General features: G+C 39.0%; 1 protein-coding gene across 3 annotated transcripts in view; it reads right to left on the reverse strand.

The window, feature by feature from the left end:
* The window catches only part of MYLK (myosin light chain kinase), a 192,019-nt gene that overhangs the window by 14,427 nt on the left and 155,777 nt on the right, over window positions 1-21,815 (reverse strand). For 2 of the 3 annotated variants that reach the window (XM_042827127.1, XM_042827128.1), the window contains 6 exons: window positions 14,129-14,431; window positions 10,975-11,013; window positions 10,783-10,876; window positions 9,539-9,742; window positions 5,288-5,505; window positions 767-890 (listed from right to left, as the gene is read on the reverse strand). In XM_042827127.1, the coding sequence (XP_042683061.1) occupies window positions 767-890; window positions 5,288-5,505; window positions 9,539-9,742; window positions 10,783-10,876; window positions 10,975-11,013; window positions 14,129-14,431 (982 nt within the window). The remainder of the gene's footprint in view (window positions 1-766; window positions 891-5,287; window positions 5,506-9,538; window positions 9,743-10,782; window positions 10,877-10,974; window positions 11,014-14,128; window positions 14,432-21,815) is intronic. The other variant, XM_042827126.1, reaches the window with a different exon arrangement.

Consider the following 21,815-nt stretch of genomic DNA (forward strand, 5'->3'; position numbering starts at 1 on the left):
GGGAAAAACAACCACACTCCAGACTGAGTTTCATCTCATTCATTTATGTAGCATCACATTTGCAAAGTCACAGTAGGAAGAAGATTGATTGCTGTTCTAGGCATGAGACCTGGGAGGTGTTATTTCCACAGACATTTCTCTAAACCCACTGAAGTGCATAATGACATGTTGTCAACATAAAGACTGCACCAAGTACCACAATGTGTAACCAGGAGCTGCAGCCAACTGTTCTTTAAAATATGTCCACAAGGTTGATCCATGCTGCTTTTAAAATGAATTTATTCAGTGGTTTGCACTTAATAATAAATCAAAACGCACTGTGAACAGATACAGTAACGCTGGGATATTTTAGTCTGTCCCGTGGGAGATGTAATCTGAATGGAAAGACCTCAGAATTACACAAAAATTTTCTCTTTTGAGAATAAAAGAATGAGATGAGTTACGAGCACACGCCCAAACATGTTACTTAAACAGCTGGGAAGGAAAAACACTTTGAAATCAATAATTAAATACGATCGCATTGGCTTTTAAATGAGAAACGTGGTTGGTTTGTGATGTAAGATGTATAACACTAAATGGCTAAATTTCTACATCTGCTAATTCTGTAGTTCACTGCTTCAGAGATCAGAGATATTTTATTAACCATGCTGGAGCTTTTAAATGTAATATAAAAGGCCTGAAATGTGGAGAACACCCATAAGCTGGTGGAAATTTCATATGTTCAGAAACTGTTGGGATTGAGATCAAGAATAGCGAAGATACTCACAGGATGTAGCAGATGACTCCTATACTCCACATATCTGTTTCGTATCCAATAGGTTCATAGTTTATAACTTCTGGAGCCACAAACTCAGGTGTCCCAAAGAGAACTTTGAGAGAACCTGCACTTTCTGTGAAAGATGAAAGAGAAAACCATTAATCGCCGCATTTGAATTTTTAAAAACTATTCTCCAGGAACAGAAAAAAACAAAAAAGTTTTTGCACATATGCTTGTGGTATTGTTAACGATTCTAATCAGAAAAACTAAATCATGAGTGAGCTGCTATTTTCTTAGCTGGAACATAAATAATAATTATAAAAAAGGGAGTTATATATTAAGCATCCTCTAACACACAACATGGTGCAAGACACAAAATAAGGAGGTTGTATTGCAAAGAGTTCACACAGTTTCACAAGAGGATTTCTGGATTCCAGGGTCAGAAAAGGGTTTTAACAAATTGTCTAAGATTTTTAAAGCTTAGGGATCTGCATGTTATGGCAGAAATACAGTAATGATAACATTATAATAAGAAATAATTATTTTATTATAACATATTTTTATAGCTCAAACAGGAAATAGAATCAGTGTTGGGTTGCACACTTTTTAACTGAAGCAGCACATTTTCATTGATGCTCATTTCAAATAAAATGGGAAGAAGAAGAAAAGAATAAGCAAGCACGGGCAGGAAGGAAGCTGAAAAGAATACAGCAGGGGTTGGGAAAAAAAATCACTTTCAATTAAAAAAAATGTTTTCTAGAAGTAGAAAAATCTCAGGAAATAAATTGTTTCTGACTTGAGGCAAGCTTGGATTTGGGTTAAGAAACTCATGTCCAGTCTGCACATGTACTTGAATAATCAGCCTTAAGTGAGATCCATTATGTTGCATTTATCTTGTGTGCAAGAGGAGCATCTAGATGAGGCACTGTACAATGACAGAGGGGAACCATTCCTCTCCCAAAGAGATTACCATCTACACAAAGCAGATATGTATGGGAAGAAAGGCAGATGTAACAGATTCCAGTCCTGCATCTGTTCAGGTATCCACACATACAGAGATTTGCAGCTTGGCCATCAAGAGAAAAGCTTGAAAAAAAAAACCCCACCAAATAAATCATGGGTCAAAGTTTTGAGAAGACTCCGCTAAAAGCTACTTGCCCACAATTCTGAATCATGGGAGAAATTTTTGTTGACCTGAACTCCCATTACCACACTTTTCAACATAATCATACAAACAAGCTGCTACTTTTTCAAGTTATGTAAATTCCCAACACACAAAATGAAAATTGAGGGATATTGAGGGGTTAATGACTTCCCTACAGATTAAGCAGCACACTTGTAGCAAATTTAAGCACAACTACAGTGAATTATTCACAGTTGCACCAGTTCCCCATTGTAAATGCTGTGATGATAGAAAATTCATTGTGGAAACCTCATTTTCACATGCTACCTCTGCTTTAAGAAGCCTCTATCTACAGAGGCAGGTCATTTCTGAGATGGAAACAGCGAGAAGGAAACTGCCTTGTTCCCTGCATGCAAGTTCACCAACACCGAGATCCTTCCTGCTGGCTGACTGGCCTTCAAAATAGCTTTTTTACACCGAAAGGCAGATCCTTTTGTTCTGTACCCAACCTAAACTGATTTAGCTAAGAACCAGGCCAATATATTGTATACAGGAAGCCTGAGATACTGTTTTCATCACTGCTTTCTTTCTAAGGTCAGCATCCACATGTATTTACAATGGTACTTATGAAAAAGTACCAAAATTTGTCACAAAGCACCCATTTTTCTAAAAGCTTCATCACAATCGTCTGAATCTCAGGCTCAGATGTTTCACATCCAAGTTTGGAAGCTTTTCTGTGCACTGTGTAAACTACCACGAGCCAGCGTGTATGCAGAAGGCTGGTGTACTAAATGTGCTGCCCATGGATCACATAAATGTTTTTTGAAAGCATGGCATTTGAGTGCAAGCATACAGTGTGAAAGAACTGATACAGCATTTTGTGCATATAAAAGAAAAAAAGAAAAAAGACCTTTCCAGGGCAATAATATGCCAGTTCTTTACCCAGATGTTTATGAGCCTGGTACACAAGTAGGATCTGTGTTTGGATATCATTCAGTTCAGACAGAAAGTTGACGGGCTCCCGACACAGTATATCATCAGCTGATTAATAAAAAAATCTTTACAGTACTCAAAAACCATTCTCTTCCCCTCAAGAAGTTTATCTTGAACAATTTTCTACATGTGTTCCTCGGCACACCAAAAAAGGTCAGGAAAATATCCCACTGCAGTTTGGTATTTCCTGACAGTAGAAGAGAACTAATTAGCAGCAGAAAACAGAGCAGAAGGAGCTGATCCTAATTTCTTTTAAACTGAAAGAAACATGGAATATTTGAAGCCATTCACTCACATTATTACAAAAAATTACAAATAAATCTCAGTTAGCTGAAATGCAAAATCGGTCACTGTTCCCTTTGGCAGTTCCTTGGCTGAATGCTGTCTGCTGCCTCGGGGTATGGTGGGAGTACAAGGGCTCCTAATCCCACGTCTGTCAGACCAAAGTGAATTGGACAGTCAATTCCAAAATCACAAAGCTTGAAGGAACACAAGTGAAGGAATGTGCTGTCAGTGCACCATGTAGCACAGCTGGCAAAAAGAGGCCACCTGTGCAGGATGGCAGGCTATGAAAGAAACAGCAAGAACTTTGCAAGAAAGAGTAACATATTAAGCCAGATGAACATACAGTATTGTAAAATCGAAATCAGGTTCAGTGCTCATAAGTCTCAACCTTCTATATATTAAACAAAAAAAAAAAAAATTATAGATAGGTTGGAGATTTGCTATACAGGACATAATTATAGCAGCTCACCAACCAGGGTCTACTGTGCAGCATACAATAATGCCACTACATTACCAGAAAAATGGAAAGCTTAATGGGTGTGAACAGACTGCTGACAGTAGGATCTTCCTCTTGCTAAATGCGAGTTTAACTGTGGTTTCACATTATTAAAGTAGCTGAAGAAGTTTCTATAAAAACACCTTCTGTGGCTACATGCATATCTCCTGTTGATGAAACCTGCTGGAATACCTGCAGATGAAGTCTTTCACATGTCTGATAACAAAACCCTTACCAACACAAAACAGTTCTCCTGCTTCCCTAACAAGAGCAAGACCCAGCTTGTGCTCCCAGAAAACCATGGGCTCCATGCTGACGAAGGAATAGAATTGGCACTGCTCTATTTTAATGAATGGAATAAACACCTTTTTCTCTGAATTCAGTGTCCATGTTACTGAGATTCATGTAATGCCCTTTTGGAATTCCATCACCTGAAAATCTGATGAGTAGATTTGTCTCCTGTATTCATTCAATGCACCATTTTTGGTTTGTTTTAGTAAAAATACATTCTTGGGCATCTATTATTTTTAATTATCAAAAGAACTGGGTTGAGCAGCAGGTAGGCAGACAACAAAAAGCAGAAGGCTGTAATTTCAAACTCCACTGTTACAATAATAATTGTTCTGTTTTATAATAAGCACTAAATATAATTTTGACTAAAGAGGGAAGGAGGGAAAGTTACTACTAAGAATCTATCTGTGGGCCTCCTCATCTAGAGAGCAGCAATGCATGTGAACTGTCTGAATCAAATGAATGGCAAATGAGTGAGAAATCTCAGTTCACAATTCATAGTATCACAGAATCACTGAGGTTAGAAAAGACCTCTAAGACCATTAAGTCTTTTAGCTTTCTAGAGCTGAGGTGACACTGATGGAGGAACCCTCCAAGGCCTTGCACTTTTAAATTGCAGATCATGTTGAAAAACTTACTCCAGAATGAATGATAAGAAGCTGCTGAAAGCAGCTTTGGAAGAGAAGATGATTGTCAAATGGGCCTTTTTTTTCTTTCTTTTCAATTCTGTTAGGCTATTTTTAAGTAGTGACAATTTATTAATTGTTTTGAGCCCAACCTAAACACAGCTTTTTTATGGCATTCCTCACATATTTAACATAAACAACAATGTGCTGCTGGTTAGGATGGGAAGTTGTAACATTAATGGTGAAGTGTAAATTGAATGCAACTGTCCATATTCAAAAGTCTTTGAGAGCATCACTTTAAAGTCTGCTTTAAAAAAGTCTCAAGTATTTGTAACTTTCATGGGATTCAGGTTTCATTCTATTACTTATAGTCAGAAAGTTTTACAGTTTCCTAGAGTAAATGTAAGTATCTGTTCATGTTAGTACTACTATATATTTCACCACGTAACCTACAGTTATACTCCTGGCCACAGAAGCAAATAGCTGCTTTGTAAACACTTCACTACCAACTCCTTTTGAAGATGAGGAGCTCCCGTCTCTTTCTGGAACATCTTATTTTCCCTTTTTATATTTTTTTCCTAAAACCATTCTTACTTATATGAAAAATGTCTGTTTACTCTTTTATACAGAAGAATATAATATTGATATAATATTAAATTACTGTTTTTCCTGCTCTTTTCCCCATGCCATACTGAAGTAGACAGAAAAGTTATTACCTAATCTTCTTGCAAGTCCGAAGTCAATGAGTTTAATACTTGTACCAGTCTTGTTGACACACATAATATTTTCTGGCTTCAAATCCAAATGGACAATACCCTGCTTATGGATGTACTCAACTCCTGCTGAAATCTGTCTCATATATTTAATGCATTCTCTCTCTGTCAGTTCAAAGTCTTCATCAATGATTCGTTCAAAGAGTTCTCCTCCTGAAACCCTATGAAAGACAAAGAAAAAAAAAGAAAAGGACTTATGTAGCCTTTTCATTTCCTTCACACAAATGCAAATAATTCAAGCATTCCTTCAGGATGCAATCCATATTTTTTTCATAGCATTATCTGAACACACAACTGTTACACAGGAAGATTCACCTCTTGTGTATAGCATAAGACAATAGGTTTTGCTATTCTGAAGTCTTTTTTCCCAGGTCAGGACTGTGAAACAGCCACATTATTGTCCCAGCCCGCAAGGAGATAGCTGGGTTTACATCTTGCCTCTAGCATGCAGCCTCTTGCACCAGGCCCTAAGGTGTGTGCAAAGTGGTTGCCACCCAACTGACATAATTATTATTTGTAATATAAATTACTGCTTGTAATACCATCCCACACTCCAAACTTATGCTTCTCACTGCTCCCATTTCTACACAAGTGCAGATAATATCTTTTAGAAATAAAGTAAACTACAGTATAGGATATGAGGAGAAAAAAGTGTGGATCAAGAGTGTGATAGCAAAGTACAGGATGGGTTGCAGAAAAGGAAAACAAAACTTCTAGTGATTAACAAAAAGGAGTTTGGGAAGAAGAGAGACAGAGGGTGCCAAAGAATGTCTGACGAGGGAAGAATTAAAATGATATGGTTAATTGGAATGCAAAGCTCAAAGGGTAAATAACTGACCCAAGTGAGCTCAGTGGGAATTTCCCCTTAGCTATGGCAGGGCAAGGATATATCCCACAACTCTTTCAGTGCAGGTATTTCCACCTGAGCCATCGTAACACTCCTTGTAAGTCAGCTCCATGTTTATGCTCATTTAAGATGTTAAATAAGAGGTCTTCACAGGGTAGAAACTCAGAACTGTTTGTGGAATGAAAGTGGCACATTTCACCCAGATTTAGTGAAACAAAATGCAAGGGCATTTTTATTTATTTATTTGTTTTTAATTCTGAGTAATCACTCAACTGGTTCATCATCTGCTCATGTCCAAAGATGGGAAATACTTTTTTTTTATTTTTATGAAGATAAATGACCCACACAGAATAGAGCAAATGCTGCAGAGCAGCTTTGCTATTAGAAATCAGTTCTAGTTGAAACATTCCATGGTCTTTATATGGCTTAATATTTTGCAACATTCATGCTTATTGCCAAATGTAATTCCATGTTTCAGTTACAGAAAGAAAACACATAAGTAAAAAATGGCTTTGCAGTGTTTGCAGATTGTCAGATACATACTTATGTCCTAAACTGAAACTGAAACATCTGGAGTTCTGGACACACGTGTTACTTTGGCTATAATATTTTAGAAGATATATAATCAGAAATGCCACTGCAGTTTCTACTAATATGGAAATTAAAAAGAACAGCATATGCTTCACAAACACAGGGTTACACTGGATTACAGCACATTTGTAACATGAGGTGTTTGTGAAAACATCTGCTTGCAAAATGCTGATAACTGGAGCACTCTGCAATTCCACACGGTAACTATCCTGACACTGAAAAAGTAAAGGCTCCTTTTTGACTACTAACATGAGTAACGATCAGTTCTTTTTAACAGAAAGCTGTCATACTTTTCAGATCCCTAAAATGAAATTTTTCCAGAAGTTGTGCCATTGCCTCAAGTGTCACTTTATCATATTATTTGGAAATGAGTTACAGTTAATGCATCTGCATATTGCTTTTCCTTTAGAACCTCTAGACACCATGGTAACATCATTACATTAAACTTCAAGTGCGTGAACAGAATATATGTTTTTCCATTTATGTCCTGATGGAAATCCAGTTTAATTTTTCATGGGTTAGGAAGCTGAACTGAACCAAAGCAGACAAGGTCCTGCACACACACAGCAGTAGCAGCTTCCTTCACACAGCTGCATCAGAATCTGTCTGATCAGGTCAGTGTGAGGAAAATACTTTTCTCTACAGAGGCACAGAACACACATTTAGAAGTGTTTGATTTTGTGAGTAAGACTTTGTCATGGAGGAACAGTAAGAAGAATCTATGTTGGAACTGCCCGGGCAAATACTCACTACATTTTAATACATCTCTCTTTGAAACAACGACCTTGTGCCAGCTTTAATCACACCAAGTGGGACACGCAAAGGTTACGGCTGCGATTCTGCTTTAATAATTTTGATTTTCAACACAATAATCTTATTATCCATGTCAAAATAAACTATCTGAAGTATGCAAAAAAGGCACTTGAAGGCACTCAGCTCCCAATGCTGAATGCCATTTACCACATGCTACTGGTTTCTCATGTTCGTTTTCCACTGAGATACTTATTTTGGAAGAAGTACTTTCTTTATATACAACAAGGAAATGCCTGAGATTGCACATGAGTTCCAGCAGACAGAAAGGATGATTTTCAGAGAAGAATGGATTGATTTCATTTGCTGTAATAGTTGACTCAAAATGAGTCATCAAAAAAATCTAAATTTATTATAGATGTAACACTATGGAAATTTTCATGTGAGGCTTCAAAACCACTGTAGCCATCCATCCCAAACTAAAATCTCATCATAATTAGATTGGTCAGCAAAACTAGTTTACATTGGTATTTTTGTATATTTTTTTATAACCTCCTTTTGTTACCAGAGGGGAACTAATGGAGTGTAAAGCCATATGCAATTCAAACCTCTTTATACATTTCGTTGTTTTCCATTAGGCCTGCCAGCTCCCAGTTCCAAGCTAAGTAGGGCTCCCTTCTCTTACCATCATCAGCCCGTTCAACTGAATCTAAAAATAAAAGCACTGTCTTGCACACAAGTACTAAGGTTGTATAACGGACTTCCAGCCTCTGAAATATGCCAATGCAATAGCAGCTTTTACATCATTGAGACAAGTGCCAAGGAAGCAAATATAGATAAAGTCTCTTTTGCTCCTAACAATTTATATCTTGTTCAGCAGTCCCAGCCAGCAAGGAACCTGCTTCTCCTTGCAGCAGACAGCACGTGGATGTGCAGCTGTCTGCCTGGAGAAGCAGCATGGTGGCTGATGTAACTTTTTGGAAGAACACATCAACACGGATCAGGATTTCATTTTCTTTCCAGCTGCTACTGCCACAAGTATGGGATTCACACTAAGCAGGTGTGCTATGCATGATGCAAACATCACGCTGGTCATGTGTGCTCCTTCTTTGTGCTTCTGAAGTCTGACCTTTACTTTCCACCCCACACCATGCAGGTTCTTACAATGAATTCTGCTGCATGAACATGTTCTCAGCTTTCACTTTTCCTGAAGAAAAAAGTGTCTGCTGTCCTCACACCCCTAATTCCCACCCCACTGAGAAGCTCTATAGCACTGTGCTTATCTGTGGACATTTTTTGGATGGTGCTCTGTTACAAATAAATATTTTACAATCAGTATTTATGTTGTTGCTGGAAAAACACATCAGACAAAACCCTTAAGATATCTTAAAAATCTCACAATCGGATATGAAGACTAAAGTACTCCCAATGCCTCCTGTACTATAAATTTGCCTAGATGAGTTTGTCAGGTAAACCCAAATATTTTGTTAGAATATAGCTCTGAAATTTGCATTTTCAAGCATATTTTTCCCCTCTAACAGCATGTTATGAACTAATATTCAGTTCTTTGTAAGAGACAACTGGTCAGTGAAACTTGTGACATTGACACAAACTTCTTCAATACCTGTTTAGAACTGCCTGAAGAAAGATATTTTTCTACTTCTTAAGCATCTTTTGGTTCTAAATGTGAGACTGAATTACAGTTAACTTTTCTTCTCTCCTGTCCTAAGCTGGCAATAGAAGAGTGAGCTGCAGAAAAGCACCACGCACACCGGACCAAAAACAAACTCGATAAAGGCTGCAATGCATCTTCACTGTTTTTGTGGCGTTACTTACACATCTTAAATGATTTAGATAAATGATCAGAAAAGTTTCTGAGGTCTGAAAACCCACTTTTGACAGTCTCCCATGTCTAGATATGTTGCTACTTTTGTATGCATAATTAATTTCAATGTTACTAACTTTGTTAGTACAATCTGTGATTCTATGTTCTGCTTTATACTTACATTTCCAATACCATAACGATGTTGGCTTTTTCTTCAAAGGCATCTACGCATTGCACGAGCTTTGGGTGATGTAGACAGTTCATGATGCTGATTTCATCCCTTATGTTTTCTTTTTCCTTTGCAGAATATGCTTTGAAAAATTTTCCTGCCCACACTTTTCCAGTCTTCTTTTCAACAAGCCTAAAGACTTGTCCAAATTTCCCCCTGAAAACATACATCTATTTCCATAAAATGTTTTCACAACGTATTGTCCACCATGACCAGTAACATTTTACAAAATATTCCTGTGCAACCACATCCGTCTGAAATAAAAAAATACTGCCATATCAGGTACTCTTCCATACTGATTTTATGGAAAATAACCTACGAGACATTTTGATGAGTACCATATTTAGAGAGACTCCAGTTATACATTTCTTTCATACAAGAAATTTTAAAAATGGATGCCTAAAACCAGGCTTTCATTCACGTGACTCTAGTTCTTCTGCACACCTTTTTCTGCAAGTCATACATCTCTGCAGGGTAGCAGAGAGGAAACACCTCAGCTATGATATGACATTTCAAGATGAAGGTGAAATTAGAATTTGAATGTAAGGGTCTCAAGTACTTTTGATTCACTTTGTTGCATAAGCACAATTGCACCTATGTGATACACTTAACAATTAGAAGTGACAGATCTGTTAAGTGAAGCATACAACATCCCTGGCCTTCAGCACCACCAGCAGCACAAATTGCTCAAAGATTACCATGGCATGCAATTCACATAGCCATGAATTTGAGCACTGAGAAACGCAGCCAGGCTAATCACTGACCTTCACTGAGCAATTCTATTAATGCTCTTGGGATTATGACCACTGTCAGCAGAGATCCTAGCCTGTGGGCAGGATAATCTTGTTACCACTAATGGGTATAATGGAAACGCAAGTGCACAGTGTGTTCTTCTTTTCTCAGCTAGACTTCAGAGCATTGAACAGTGAACGAATCCTCTCATTTTATTCATACTTGTGCCCAATTTCCCTTGCAAGAAATGCATGTAATGTCTATTAAAAATATCAATTAATAGAAATAAAGGGTCTTTATGTACTGGAGGTTTACATATATTAGAATCTATTTTTACAGCAACAGACAAGCCTTGCTGGAGTGCTAGGAGTGCAAGACACTGTCAGAGTGAGAGTGCCTGAACTTTATAATTGCCTCATAGCTTGGAAAACAAGGTGTCTTCAAAGGCACGACAAAGTACTTACGATCCCAGTCTTTCTTCAATATTATAGACATCTGAAACCTTCTGTTCAGTGTTGATAGTAACTGTCCGATAGTTGACCTCTGTTTCTTTCCCTTCTACAAACAAGGATTAGGGACCATGATTAAAACCTCCATAAAACACGAATTAAAATTACAACTTTTCATTTGTTCTGATTAAAATATGAAATTCTTACCATCGTCAGATAGCTCTGCTTCCTCCTCTTTAAGTTCTTCTGTGAAGAGAATAAAGACATGAATAGCTCATTAAATAGGGTATGGTACTTAAAAACAATGCCCATGTTATTCACAGTAACATGTGTAACTGGTAAACTCTATGGCTAAGCATCAAAAACAGGCAGGGAATTAACTTCACAATGAAAAACTCTTCGCCACTCCTTCATTTCTACTCATTACATAGTCAGAATCTAGTCACTGTTTCTTGATAAATAAAGTTCACTTGTTTTGCAGTGCTTGGCTTTTTACTTCCCTACTAGAAACATGAGCATTCTGAATCAATTCACAGTCACCTAATAAATTGCTTTAGGAATGCCTTAGTGAAATAGAAAATAAATTAAATATATTAAAATCGAAAACTACGCTTCTGATTTGATGACAAATCCTGTTCTGGCTTTTTAAAGCAATTTTGTCTTTGCAAGACCAAGAGCAAAGCACGGTCGTACACAGAATGATTTCCTGCAGAGCTCCAGACACATTTTTCAGACTCAAGACAACTAGAAAATTTGGAGAGCGTGCACCTTCCTGAGTATGACTGAGCTTTGAAATTGATGGTATCCAAATGTTCTGCAGGACCCAAAGGCAGGCAAAGATGTTAGCAAGCTCAATGGCACAAGACAGTGAAAACTGGCCTGAGTGTCCCAGTTTTTAATTCTTGTGTACTTGAACTGCCAGTAGGTTTTTATGTTATTTCTTATGTTGCCTGCAAGAATGAAGCAAAGGGGCCATTGCTGGAATGCTGTTATATATTACGTACACTGCTTGGACTTGTTCCTAAGACCTGTGGCTATGACCAGCAATTTGAGCAACTGCAAAGACAGTTCCAGAAACCTGAACAACTCTCCCTGTAATTGACTAAGCTGCAGTTTTTCATTGTAGAGTGCAAGCCCAACCAAGTGATTTATCCCCACTGTGTCAACTAATTTATGTTGTGAAACGTTAATGTGATACCCTGTATGCCATCATGAACTTCAGAATATAGAGCTAGGTGCAGTAGCTGACAAGAAAACAACAGAAAGACAGGGTGAAGGGGGCACAGAAACTGGTCTGAGATGGGCATCACCTATCTAACATATAAGGCTGCATCTGTATTTTGGTGGCAAAGTCAATCAGGTCTACAATCTGTTCCTAAAGCCCTCCTCTCTTTTTGCAGGATTTGCAATCCCTTGTATGTCCCAGCACAGAGTAGCTGCTTTGCAGTCATTTACCAGAAGAGCAGGGAGGGAAGCAAGCCCTCCCTATGCATGGGTAGCTGTCCTCAGATCTTCCTCAGCTAGAAACCACACTTACAGAGAGCACATCACATTTTCCTCCCCTTTTAAGGGCTGTATAAGGGAGCTGATCCCAACCTTGCTGCCAGCTGTTAGCATATGCCAAATAGTGATTAGACAGACAAAGAAGTCAGTTCCCTGTTCTGAAGCGACACGATATTGAAGACATGAACTGGAAACATTTTGGTCCCCCAGTGGAAGCCTAAATTAAATAAATAGAATGTATCTGAGCTCGGTAAGCTCTGAGTAGCTGTGCTAGAAGCCTTCCCAATGGCACCAGTTTTCCTCAAACATGGCAATGTCTACTTCAATATGTTCTGACTTTCAACTTTATTTTAAAGCTACTTTCTTGAAATTAAGGGTGAAGAGTTACCCACACATTTCTTCACTAGGATTTTGTTGGGATTGTTGATATGTACCAGCCACCTCAGTGTGAAAATTAGTATTCACTCTTTCTGACAGTAATGGAAAATCCCCTGTTACTCAGCTAAGTGTTTACATAGATGACAATTTAATGTCCTGACTTTCAGAGTTGCTGAACACATGCATTTTCCACTGCCTCTAATTAAAGCTATACCCATGCACTTGAAAAATCACGCTCTATATGACTTGTCCTTTCTTTATGCTAGCTGCAGCATCAAGAACAAAAAAACAAGAAGCTCTGGAATTGAGAACACAAAGACAACCCACCCTCCTGCAAACAAATTGCAATTTCTTCTCACCCAAAGAAACATTTTGCTATTAAAAATATTTATCACAATAATTTGCACACTCTATAGGCTCTTTGTATTAAATCTATGTATAAAAACTGTTGGTCTTAAAAAATAGCTTGTTTGCTTTGGTCCAGTATGCTTGGTCTCAGGAAAAGTCACGTCCCCAGTTCTAAAAGATGTTTGCCCTGCAACTAAAGAAAGAGGGCATTCAAACACAGGGAAATTTACTATGAAGTGTTAATAATATCTCACTTTCTTTCAATTTTATTGCTACTCTTAATGGTATTTTTCCCTCTTTGAAGAGAATCTGCATCCTGATTTACATCAGATTCTAAATCTTCTTAATAGAGGAAAGTAATTTCTCAGAAAGCATCCAAGTATCCACTCAAAGAAGAACACAATCTATTTTGTTTAGAAGTGCCCACTGAGAGGCTTACAGAGCTTTCTGGCGCTGCGCCACCTTGCTATCATTTTGCCTTTCTGCGGCAATGGAAGATATCATCACAAGGATTATCTGAGACACTCAAAACTCCAATGCTCTGCATACACAAGTAAGGAAGGAGAGATACAACACGTTGGCCAAGCCTTAAAGACTGGAAATATGGAAAAAAACCATCATTTTGGTATACAGTTCTGGGATTTCCAGTGTGGTAGGGGTATAGATGTGATTCTTGCACAGTAAGTAGTTGTGGAAATCTACATACAATATCTGTTTTGTAAAAAATAATGTTGATTTTTTTATGTGTGTTCAAAATATTTGTACAAGTTTCAGAATAATTTCTAAAATGCACCAGCTCTTCCCATTAGCCCTTTGAGGCAAACAGTAAGAGTCAAGAGATAGTAAACAGTATTTTTACATTTCTATCTAAGTGGAATCAAAAATATTGTTAGCATCCACACAACACTGCAAACTCAACATGCTAAGCAGGATACAAGTGTTGAATTCACAAAATCAAGAGTATTAGGAGCAACAGGACAGAAGGTGCTCTACCATGCTGGCGTCTGAAGCATGGCAACCACACCTAGGTATGAGACACTCAGTTTCTGTTGTGTATTCAGCGCTTGGCTAGCGGCAAGCAAATGTGCTTTTTCCCAAAGCAAATTTCTTAAAAGTTCTCTTTAAATCTCACCTTCTTGTTTCTCTCCAACTTTTACCACCTCAGATTCCTGACTGGGCTCACTGATGCCGTACACGTTAGCAGCTCGCACACGGAATTTGTACTCCCGGTCAGCCTGCAGGTCCTGCACGTTGAAAGACGTGCTGCGGCAGGTAGTGAGGTCTGTCCATTTGTTATCCACTGAGTTCCAGATCTCCACAGTGTAGGACTGCACCGCGCTTCCACCATCGTAAGAGGAGCCGTACCATGAAAGAGTGAGGGAGGAACTCCGTATGTCTGATGCACAAGGTGTTCCAGCAGGCGGGTCTGGTTTATCTGTAAAAACGTATACACAGAGCACGTTCGATGCAATTGTACGTGTAAGAGGCAGGACTTCTGTAGGGGATTACTGGCACCTCCATGTCATTTCTCTGCTTCACATGTTTGTATTAGAGTAAGGAAACAGCTGCAACACAGTCAGACATAGAAACCTGAACAAAAATAAGTGCCAGTCCCATTTGGGCCTCAGCATGGGCTGTTCAGTCCCTGGGAGTCTAGCTAAGCCATGCTGAAGCCTAACGCCCCTCACAGCTATCATTACAGGAACTACTGAGACTAAAACCAGTCACAGATATGCCCCCATGTACTGAAAGAAAACCTCCCTCACAGACCTTGAAGGATGATGTCTGCCAATAATTTATTGAACTTCTTTGCCTGTGAGCAGATTTCAGAAGCTCAGTGTGCTTTTTGTTGGAAAGAAATTCAACTTACACTCATTATTTAAATATCGAGACTTTCAGATCACGTACATTTTGGAAACTACTGGGGAAGGAGAACACAGAAACTTCAAACTGCTGTTCCTATCTTAGAGACTTATTCAGATACTCCTTATTTGCATGGCTAGAGCCAATATCACTAGAACCTGGTGTGCAGATGAGCAACCAGCTATGCAGGAGTGTGACAATACAAAAACCTTGAAGTTATACAACTTTTTCAAAATTAAGTTTAATCATTAACTATTTACTGAAATGAATTTTCTCCTAAGGCAAAAAAAAAAAAAGCAAAAAAATAAAAAAGCCAACTTTTTCAAAAAATAACTGATTAAAACAAGGGTTATGGAAGTTAAGCACTTTGAAAGACTTAAGGGGAACAAAATATCTTCTCTGGGAATAATCCTCTCAGAAGTAATCTAGCAAAACCTACAAAATAATGATGATGTTGATCTGGGTGAACTAGTGGACTAAGGCTGAATGAAAAATCATGGGATGGGATAAAATGACAGAAGATAAAAATAAAAAGATAGTGTTATGCTACAAATAGCAGTTGCAATGGACGCTGACTGATAAAACACCATTCCCTTTTGCTGGTAAAACTGCCAATGGACATTATTACATTTTCCTTAAGAGGCAGAGCTGCCAAACCAGCCAAAAAATACAGCTAATTTTCTTAGCAGTAAAAACGTCAAAATACTGGTGAAATTGATGCGCACTTTGATAAAACATTAACGTGGTGGACTATATCAGTTATCTCTCCATACTGAAATTATCATTCCTAGGAAAATGACTGAGCAGACAGAAGTGGCCACAGTTTGCCACAACCATGCCTTTGGTTCTGGGACTGAAAGACCTCTCTGACTCCTGTGGTTTTGCTCACAGAGAAGGAAAATAAGATAGCCTAATCTGATCAAGACAGTTAAACATCATTTCACTGACTGGAACAGGGCCATCCCTTTTCTACAGAGTTCCATAGACCAATAATTTCCCTGCAAGTCAGCTGAAGTCAGTTATCGTTGGATATCCACCTTCCTCCACAGTTTATATGTACTAGGAGATGTGTAAATAGAATTTTTAAGTATGCGGGAAAACATTGAGAGGTAACAAGAGATACGAGAACCAAGGCTTTATAGATGGCTGCAACATGACAATGCCCATGTGGAAGAGAGATTGATGGCCAGAGCAGAGGTTGTTTGCACTACTTTTGGCAACATGTAGAACACTGTTCCACTAAGAGTCATTATTATATGTACATCATTTGTTAAACAAAATAGAGACATGATGTCCTTAACCTCTGGAATGGCTTCTTGCCTTGCTTAGTTGTCACATTTTACTGGCCTCACTCTCTGGCAAAATATAAAGGACTACTGACAAGTACAAATTTACAGAAGACTAGGACAGAATCACAGTCTCCTGATGCCTGAAGAGAGGCAGCCATATTCTCTGGAACAGTTCTGCCCCAGCCTCCTCAGAGTGGCAAGAAGTGAGAGTTCGGTGCTCACATTCACTATACCACCCTTTTACAATACTGCATCAGGCTCCAGAGAAGTGCTTGCGTTGTACACATGACAGTCAACTGTTTATCACTACAAATTATTAACCATACAGAACTTGCAGGGAACAATATTGCCTGTGTCCTCTTGAAAAATCTGCTCAGAAGAATATTTGGATATATGTCATATTTTCTCCTATAGAATCATAACTACATCATCACAGAATGCAGATTTAAGAACTTGGTTAACGACTGACTTATCCTAAATCCAAGCAGAACAGTGCAGTTCCTGATAGCAAGGGCAAACACTCTGAAGAAAAACCTACGCCAGTAGTGTATCACACACGAGAGATGTCTGTTTGGATTTGTCAAAGTAGCACAGGTTCTCTGACACCTGCCATGCACACAGCTGAATGTGGGCAGTAAGGGTTTATTTTAAAGAAAAGGAAAAAAAAGATATTGCTTGTTCTAATACTAAGACCTGTTTTAAGAGATAAGGCTAGGTTATAGAGTTCCGTACATTTGATAGCTTCTGACCACAGCTCTACAATGAATCCATATTTAGTATTACATATGTCTAATTAATTAGGTCTGGTATTAGATATGGAGATTGGCAGCCCTGCCTGTGGTAGGGCTGTTGGAGCTTGATGATCCTTAAGGTTCCTTCCTACCCAAGCCATTATATGATTCTCAGTATCCCAAGGCACAGTTACCTTGGTGGTCTCTCTTTCCATTTCCACTTACCTGGATAATGGCAACACATTTCGTCAGCACAGTTTGCAAAAGCAAGGCTTATGCACGTGAGCACTGAGAAGAGAACATTCATGGCCAAGGGGATGTCAGCTGTCAACAAAATGCTACATAATTTTAATTTAATATCTGCCAATCTTGAGAATATTTCTACTGCAGTATTTTTTTTTTCCCCAGTAAGAAAAATAAGTGATTTTTGACTTTTGAATGAGTGAACCCTGGCTGGACTTGCTCAAGCCAGAAAGATGCACTTTTGATTTGAAACCTACCATGTGCTGCTGCTTGCAGATCTGCTCAATGTATGCATATGGAGCTAGTAGCTGCTGTGGGAGATCATAAACAAGAAAGCCTAATCTTTGCTCTTTCTTAATATGACAGATGTATATATAGCATTTTAACGTTGTTAAAATTATTTTATATCAGACTGGATGGTATTCCACAGCTCTTCACATTCAGAGAATTTGCAGATGGTCTCTCCATGTGTCTGTTTTGTTTCTCAGTAGTTTATTCCATGGGGATTTTAAAGGTTACCCTTTTCATCTGTCTGTATTGAAAGCTAGGATACTTTGCCAAACTACATTCCCTTCTGGAATATGAAATATCTATCAGCACAATTAACTGCTTCCAATAAAAATATCCAGTGAGATGGGGTGTGGAGTTCCCTATTTTGTCCTTCTGTTTTGGTGCTTATTGCACCATTCATGTCCTTGAGCTGAACATCTTCACTATTTCATTTGTTTCATGTGCCATCTTTTGCACTTGTATACATCACACTTAGGCTTATATTACAAGAACTTTACGTAGACTTCATTAGACTACAATTTTGTTCTTGCTATTCTGCATTAAACCATAGCTTCAAGTCAAAATGTGAACTAGAAACAAGTAAGTGCATTGAAAAATACACTGCTCCTTGTGAACACTTCCATAGGAAATATTGGTAGGGGGAGCTATTGATTTAAAACATCAATATCTAAATTCAGCTTCACTATTGTTTGCAGCAAAAGAAAAAATGTATGTTCTCTATCAGATGTCTTATCTATGCAAAATCAGGGACATTCCAGTCTTGGCCAGTTTGCATCATGCGTATAACAACAAAACAAAGACTTAGCTATGCTTTATGGTATTCTGGATGGTGTCCATAAAATTGGCTGTACCCACAGTACTGTTGAACTTGGTAAGAACCTTAAAAACTTCACTTTCCTTTGTAGCGGACAGTACTTACACTTCTTTTACTAGGATATGTGTTCACCTTATTTGACTAATAGAATAATTGCAAAAGTGAACAAGGCAAGCTAGGGGTTAAACAGTTACACATTAAGTGTGTCACAGGCACAAAGCTCCTCAGGTAATCGCAGGGTTGCCCTGAACTGGCTCACAAAGGCCAGCTGCAAGCAAAGGAGAAGGCCAATCAGCCAACTTGGCCTCCAACCTGCCAAGGGACTGTTCTGCACAGCTGCATGGAAACTGCATACAGTCACAGTCACTAACACTGCAGGGAAGATGGAAGTAGCAGCTCCTGTGTGCTATACTCTGCACAGGAAAGTAAGAGGAGCGTGGAGGTGATGTGAAAGAGGTCATCTGCTCTCCTCCATCTGTGCTCCAGCAGCTATGCACAGATTAGAAAAGAAGCTACTTTGCAGCCAAAGGAGACATAAATTACTGCTAATCCAGAGCAAGAAGGGGAAGTGAGGAGGTCAGATTCACTTTATTCTCTGTGACACTCTTTCCTCAGGGTAGAAGGTAAAGTCACAAGCTGGCCTCACATGAAATGTATAAGCCACATTTAAGAACATGCTGGGATTGAAACAAGCACTTATCTACTCCCAGATTGAATTCTGCTGCACTCCTTCCTCAGATTCTCAGAAATACTTTGGTAAACGGTTTGAATATATATTCTGCAGTAACCTTTAATTATTTTTTATTTGTATACACTGAAAAGCATAAAGCATGTGCGTGCACAACATTTATCATAGAACCAAACTCAAAGTCCTTGTCTTTTTTAGTGGTCTACAAACCCAAATTCCTCCTCCTAAGGAACTTTCTCTCTTCCTGTATGGAGGCAAACCCCAGCTCATACAGTGCACCCGCATAATATGAAACTGTGCCACCCAGATTCTCACTGACTTCTCAACACTGCTCAATTTACAGAGCCTGCAGAACAAGTACCACTCCAGGAGACCAAAAAAGGCAGTGTTCTCCTTATCTAACTCAGAGTGCAGGGAAATGGCGACTGCTCTGCTGTTTGATGTGAGGGTTAGCCCAAGCCCAAGCTGAGCTCCAGGGCTTGGTGCGTATTAGGAGCTCACAGGGTTCTGCTGCTCTCTTAAGCTGTTGCAGTAGAAAACCTCTGGAAATGCAGAACAGTATCACTGCAGTCCCTGAAAAGATTAATGTTTCTTTTACTGACAGAGTAAGTCAGCACCAAAGCAATGTCTCTGAAGTAGTTTTCTTTATCTGTTCTCAAAATTCGTTTGGTTTCTTTCTAAACCCAGTTATCATATTACTGTACAATACTATTATTAGCTATTGTGATATTTGTCTGTCAGATAAAGAATAGACAGAAAGAAACAATTTAATTCCATTCCACAAGATGTTTAGCCAGAGAAGGTATTTAATATGCTGCAAAAGCCAGCTGAACACTGTCCATGCCGACAGCACTGGCAGAGACTTCATTTGAAATTCATCAGCAGGAGAAAAGCGAAACCATAAAAGGCCATAACTGAACTCTGCATTATTGCTGACAGAGCTTGGGGTCACGGCAGACTTCTCAGCTGTGCTTGGAAAACTATGCCCTGCAGATTTTTTTTTCCAAAGGAGGGAACTGGTATAAGTAGAGAGATTGCTACCCCTTTCTATACTATATTACGCAGTAATATCCTGCTGGATGTTACTGTACCACAGGTTTGACATAAACTAGAAGAGAATTCCTGTATTCTCCCATAGAACAACACAAGGGAAGAGGAAATTTTCTCCTACTGAAGCAGACTCTGCAGCAGGAGCCAACGACCTCATGGACAAGGTCCCTTAGCTCCGGGGATTTCCACAGCTACAGCTTTGTCAGAGTATGAAATTCTCCTCTCCCCTTTAATGCATACAGAAGACTTGCGCTAGCCTCCATGAATTGGGGCCCTTCCCTACAGCTCTAGCTGTTATTTAAACACTGCATTTTCTAGACCTGTGGATAAAATAGCTCGTGAACACAGAAGGCCTGCAGCACTGCTTTGTGTCGTCTTTTCCCAATTTGCCAGTGGGGTGACTAAGGCATGCAGGAGTGCAATGACCTTGCCCAAGGACATGCAGGAGAATGGAACAGGGAATGAAACCAGAGCTCAGCACTCCTACACATATGCCCACAGCACAAGAACATCTCCTTCTGCCATGGGCCCAAGGTACAAACAAATATATCTAATGCATTCTCAGAAGCCCATTTTCTAAACCATCTGCTACGCCCCTGAGTCAACAAGCTATTCAGATTACTCACGTGCTACACATTGGGCAGCTGGTTTGATAACTGGTTGAATGAGAGCTCTGACACCTGCCTAGTGAAAAGCAAGGTGAGTTTTAAGACTTGGTGAGATGTAAGCTGATACCAAGTCTTTGCAGTGTGAGTTTAGGTCCTAGGAACACTGAGTTCATGTGCGGAACTGGAGTCATGATGAATCAATCATTCCTTGATTGAACTAAGGAATTCCTAGTATTTAACAGCAGGTAAAATACAGGAAGTTCGAGAATATTTCCTTTACTTTTCTGGGAAAGAACAAGTGGAGATAAGTATGAGGAAAAAAACGAATTAGATTGTTCTGTTGGAATTTCTCCTAGCGGAAATGACATTGAAACTAGATGGGCCTTCAGAGAACAAAGGGATCAGTGTACCAGCACTGATGGATAAGGCAACATATGCTGTTTGTCCTTTATGTGCTCTAATCTTGCAGTCATAATTTAGTTTTGATGTGGCTGCAGAGTTGGGCCACCAAGCAGTAGAGGGGAGACTTGACAGTGAGAGTTACAACACTCCTGAATAACAACAACAGAAACATAACCATCAGCAGCATAAGACATCTCTTCTTTAACTGTCAGTCTCATTGCCCTTTAACAGAAAACTGATGACAAAAATCCTCCAGCAATCCGAAGGAACTTAAAAGGTGAAAGGTTAGAGGTCAAATCCACCCACATACTGTTAGGAAATTCATTGCATTCTTGGACCCTAGATGTAAACAGGGAATCACATGGCTTCCGCAAGATATAATCTGGTGCTCCTCAAAAGAGGCTGAAAAAAGTTTCAGAAGCAGTCATGTCAGTGCTTTGGAGCTGCCTTGTTTTCTGTTGAAGTTTCTATGCTTGCTTCACCAATACCTGCACTTGCTTTGCCAGACAGGGACACACCGTTTCTGACACTGCTGGATCCACTCACTGAGCAGCTAGCCCCAAGCCAGACCTCTCAGGTACTCACAGAAATGCTGATAGTGCCACTGTTAACTGATGATTATGCTACTGCATTTCCTTACAGTAGAATTTAAGGGCAAAGAACTAATGCTAGTACAGCTATATTCCTTTCTGAATCAGAACTAAGTCCTTCATGTAATAATTAGTAAGTCTGCCACTATGTTCACTGACTACTGAAGTTAGTGTTAATCTTATTCTAATGGAAATTCTCAAGTTAATTTTTTCATTTTTGCTTGGGAGACTGCTCACACATATTCTGCTA

This window comes from Centrocercus urophasianus, unplaced genomic scaffold, assembly GCF_019232065.1.
Source record: "Centrocercus urophasianus isolate 14NV4802_14NV808 unplaced genomic scaffold, USGS_Curo_1.0 seq_28, whole genome shotgun sequence".
Taxonomy (NCBI): Eukaryota; Metazoa; Chordata; class Aves; order Galliformes; family Phasianidae; genus Centrocercus; species Centrocercus urophasianus.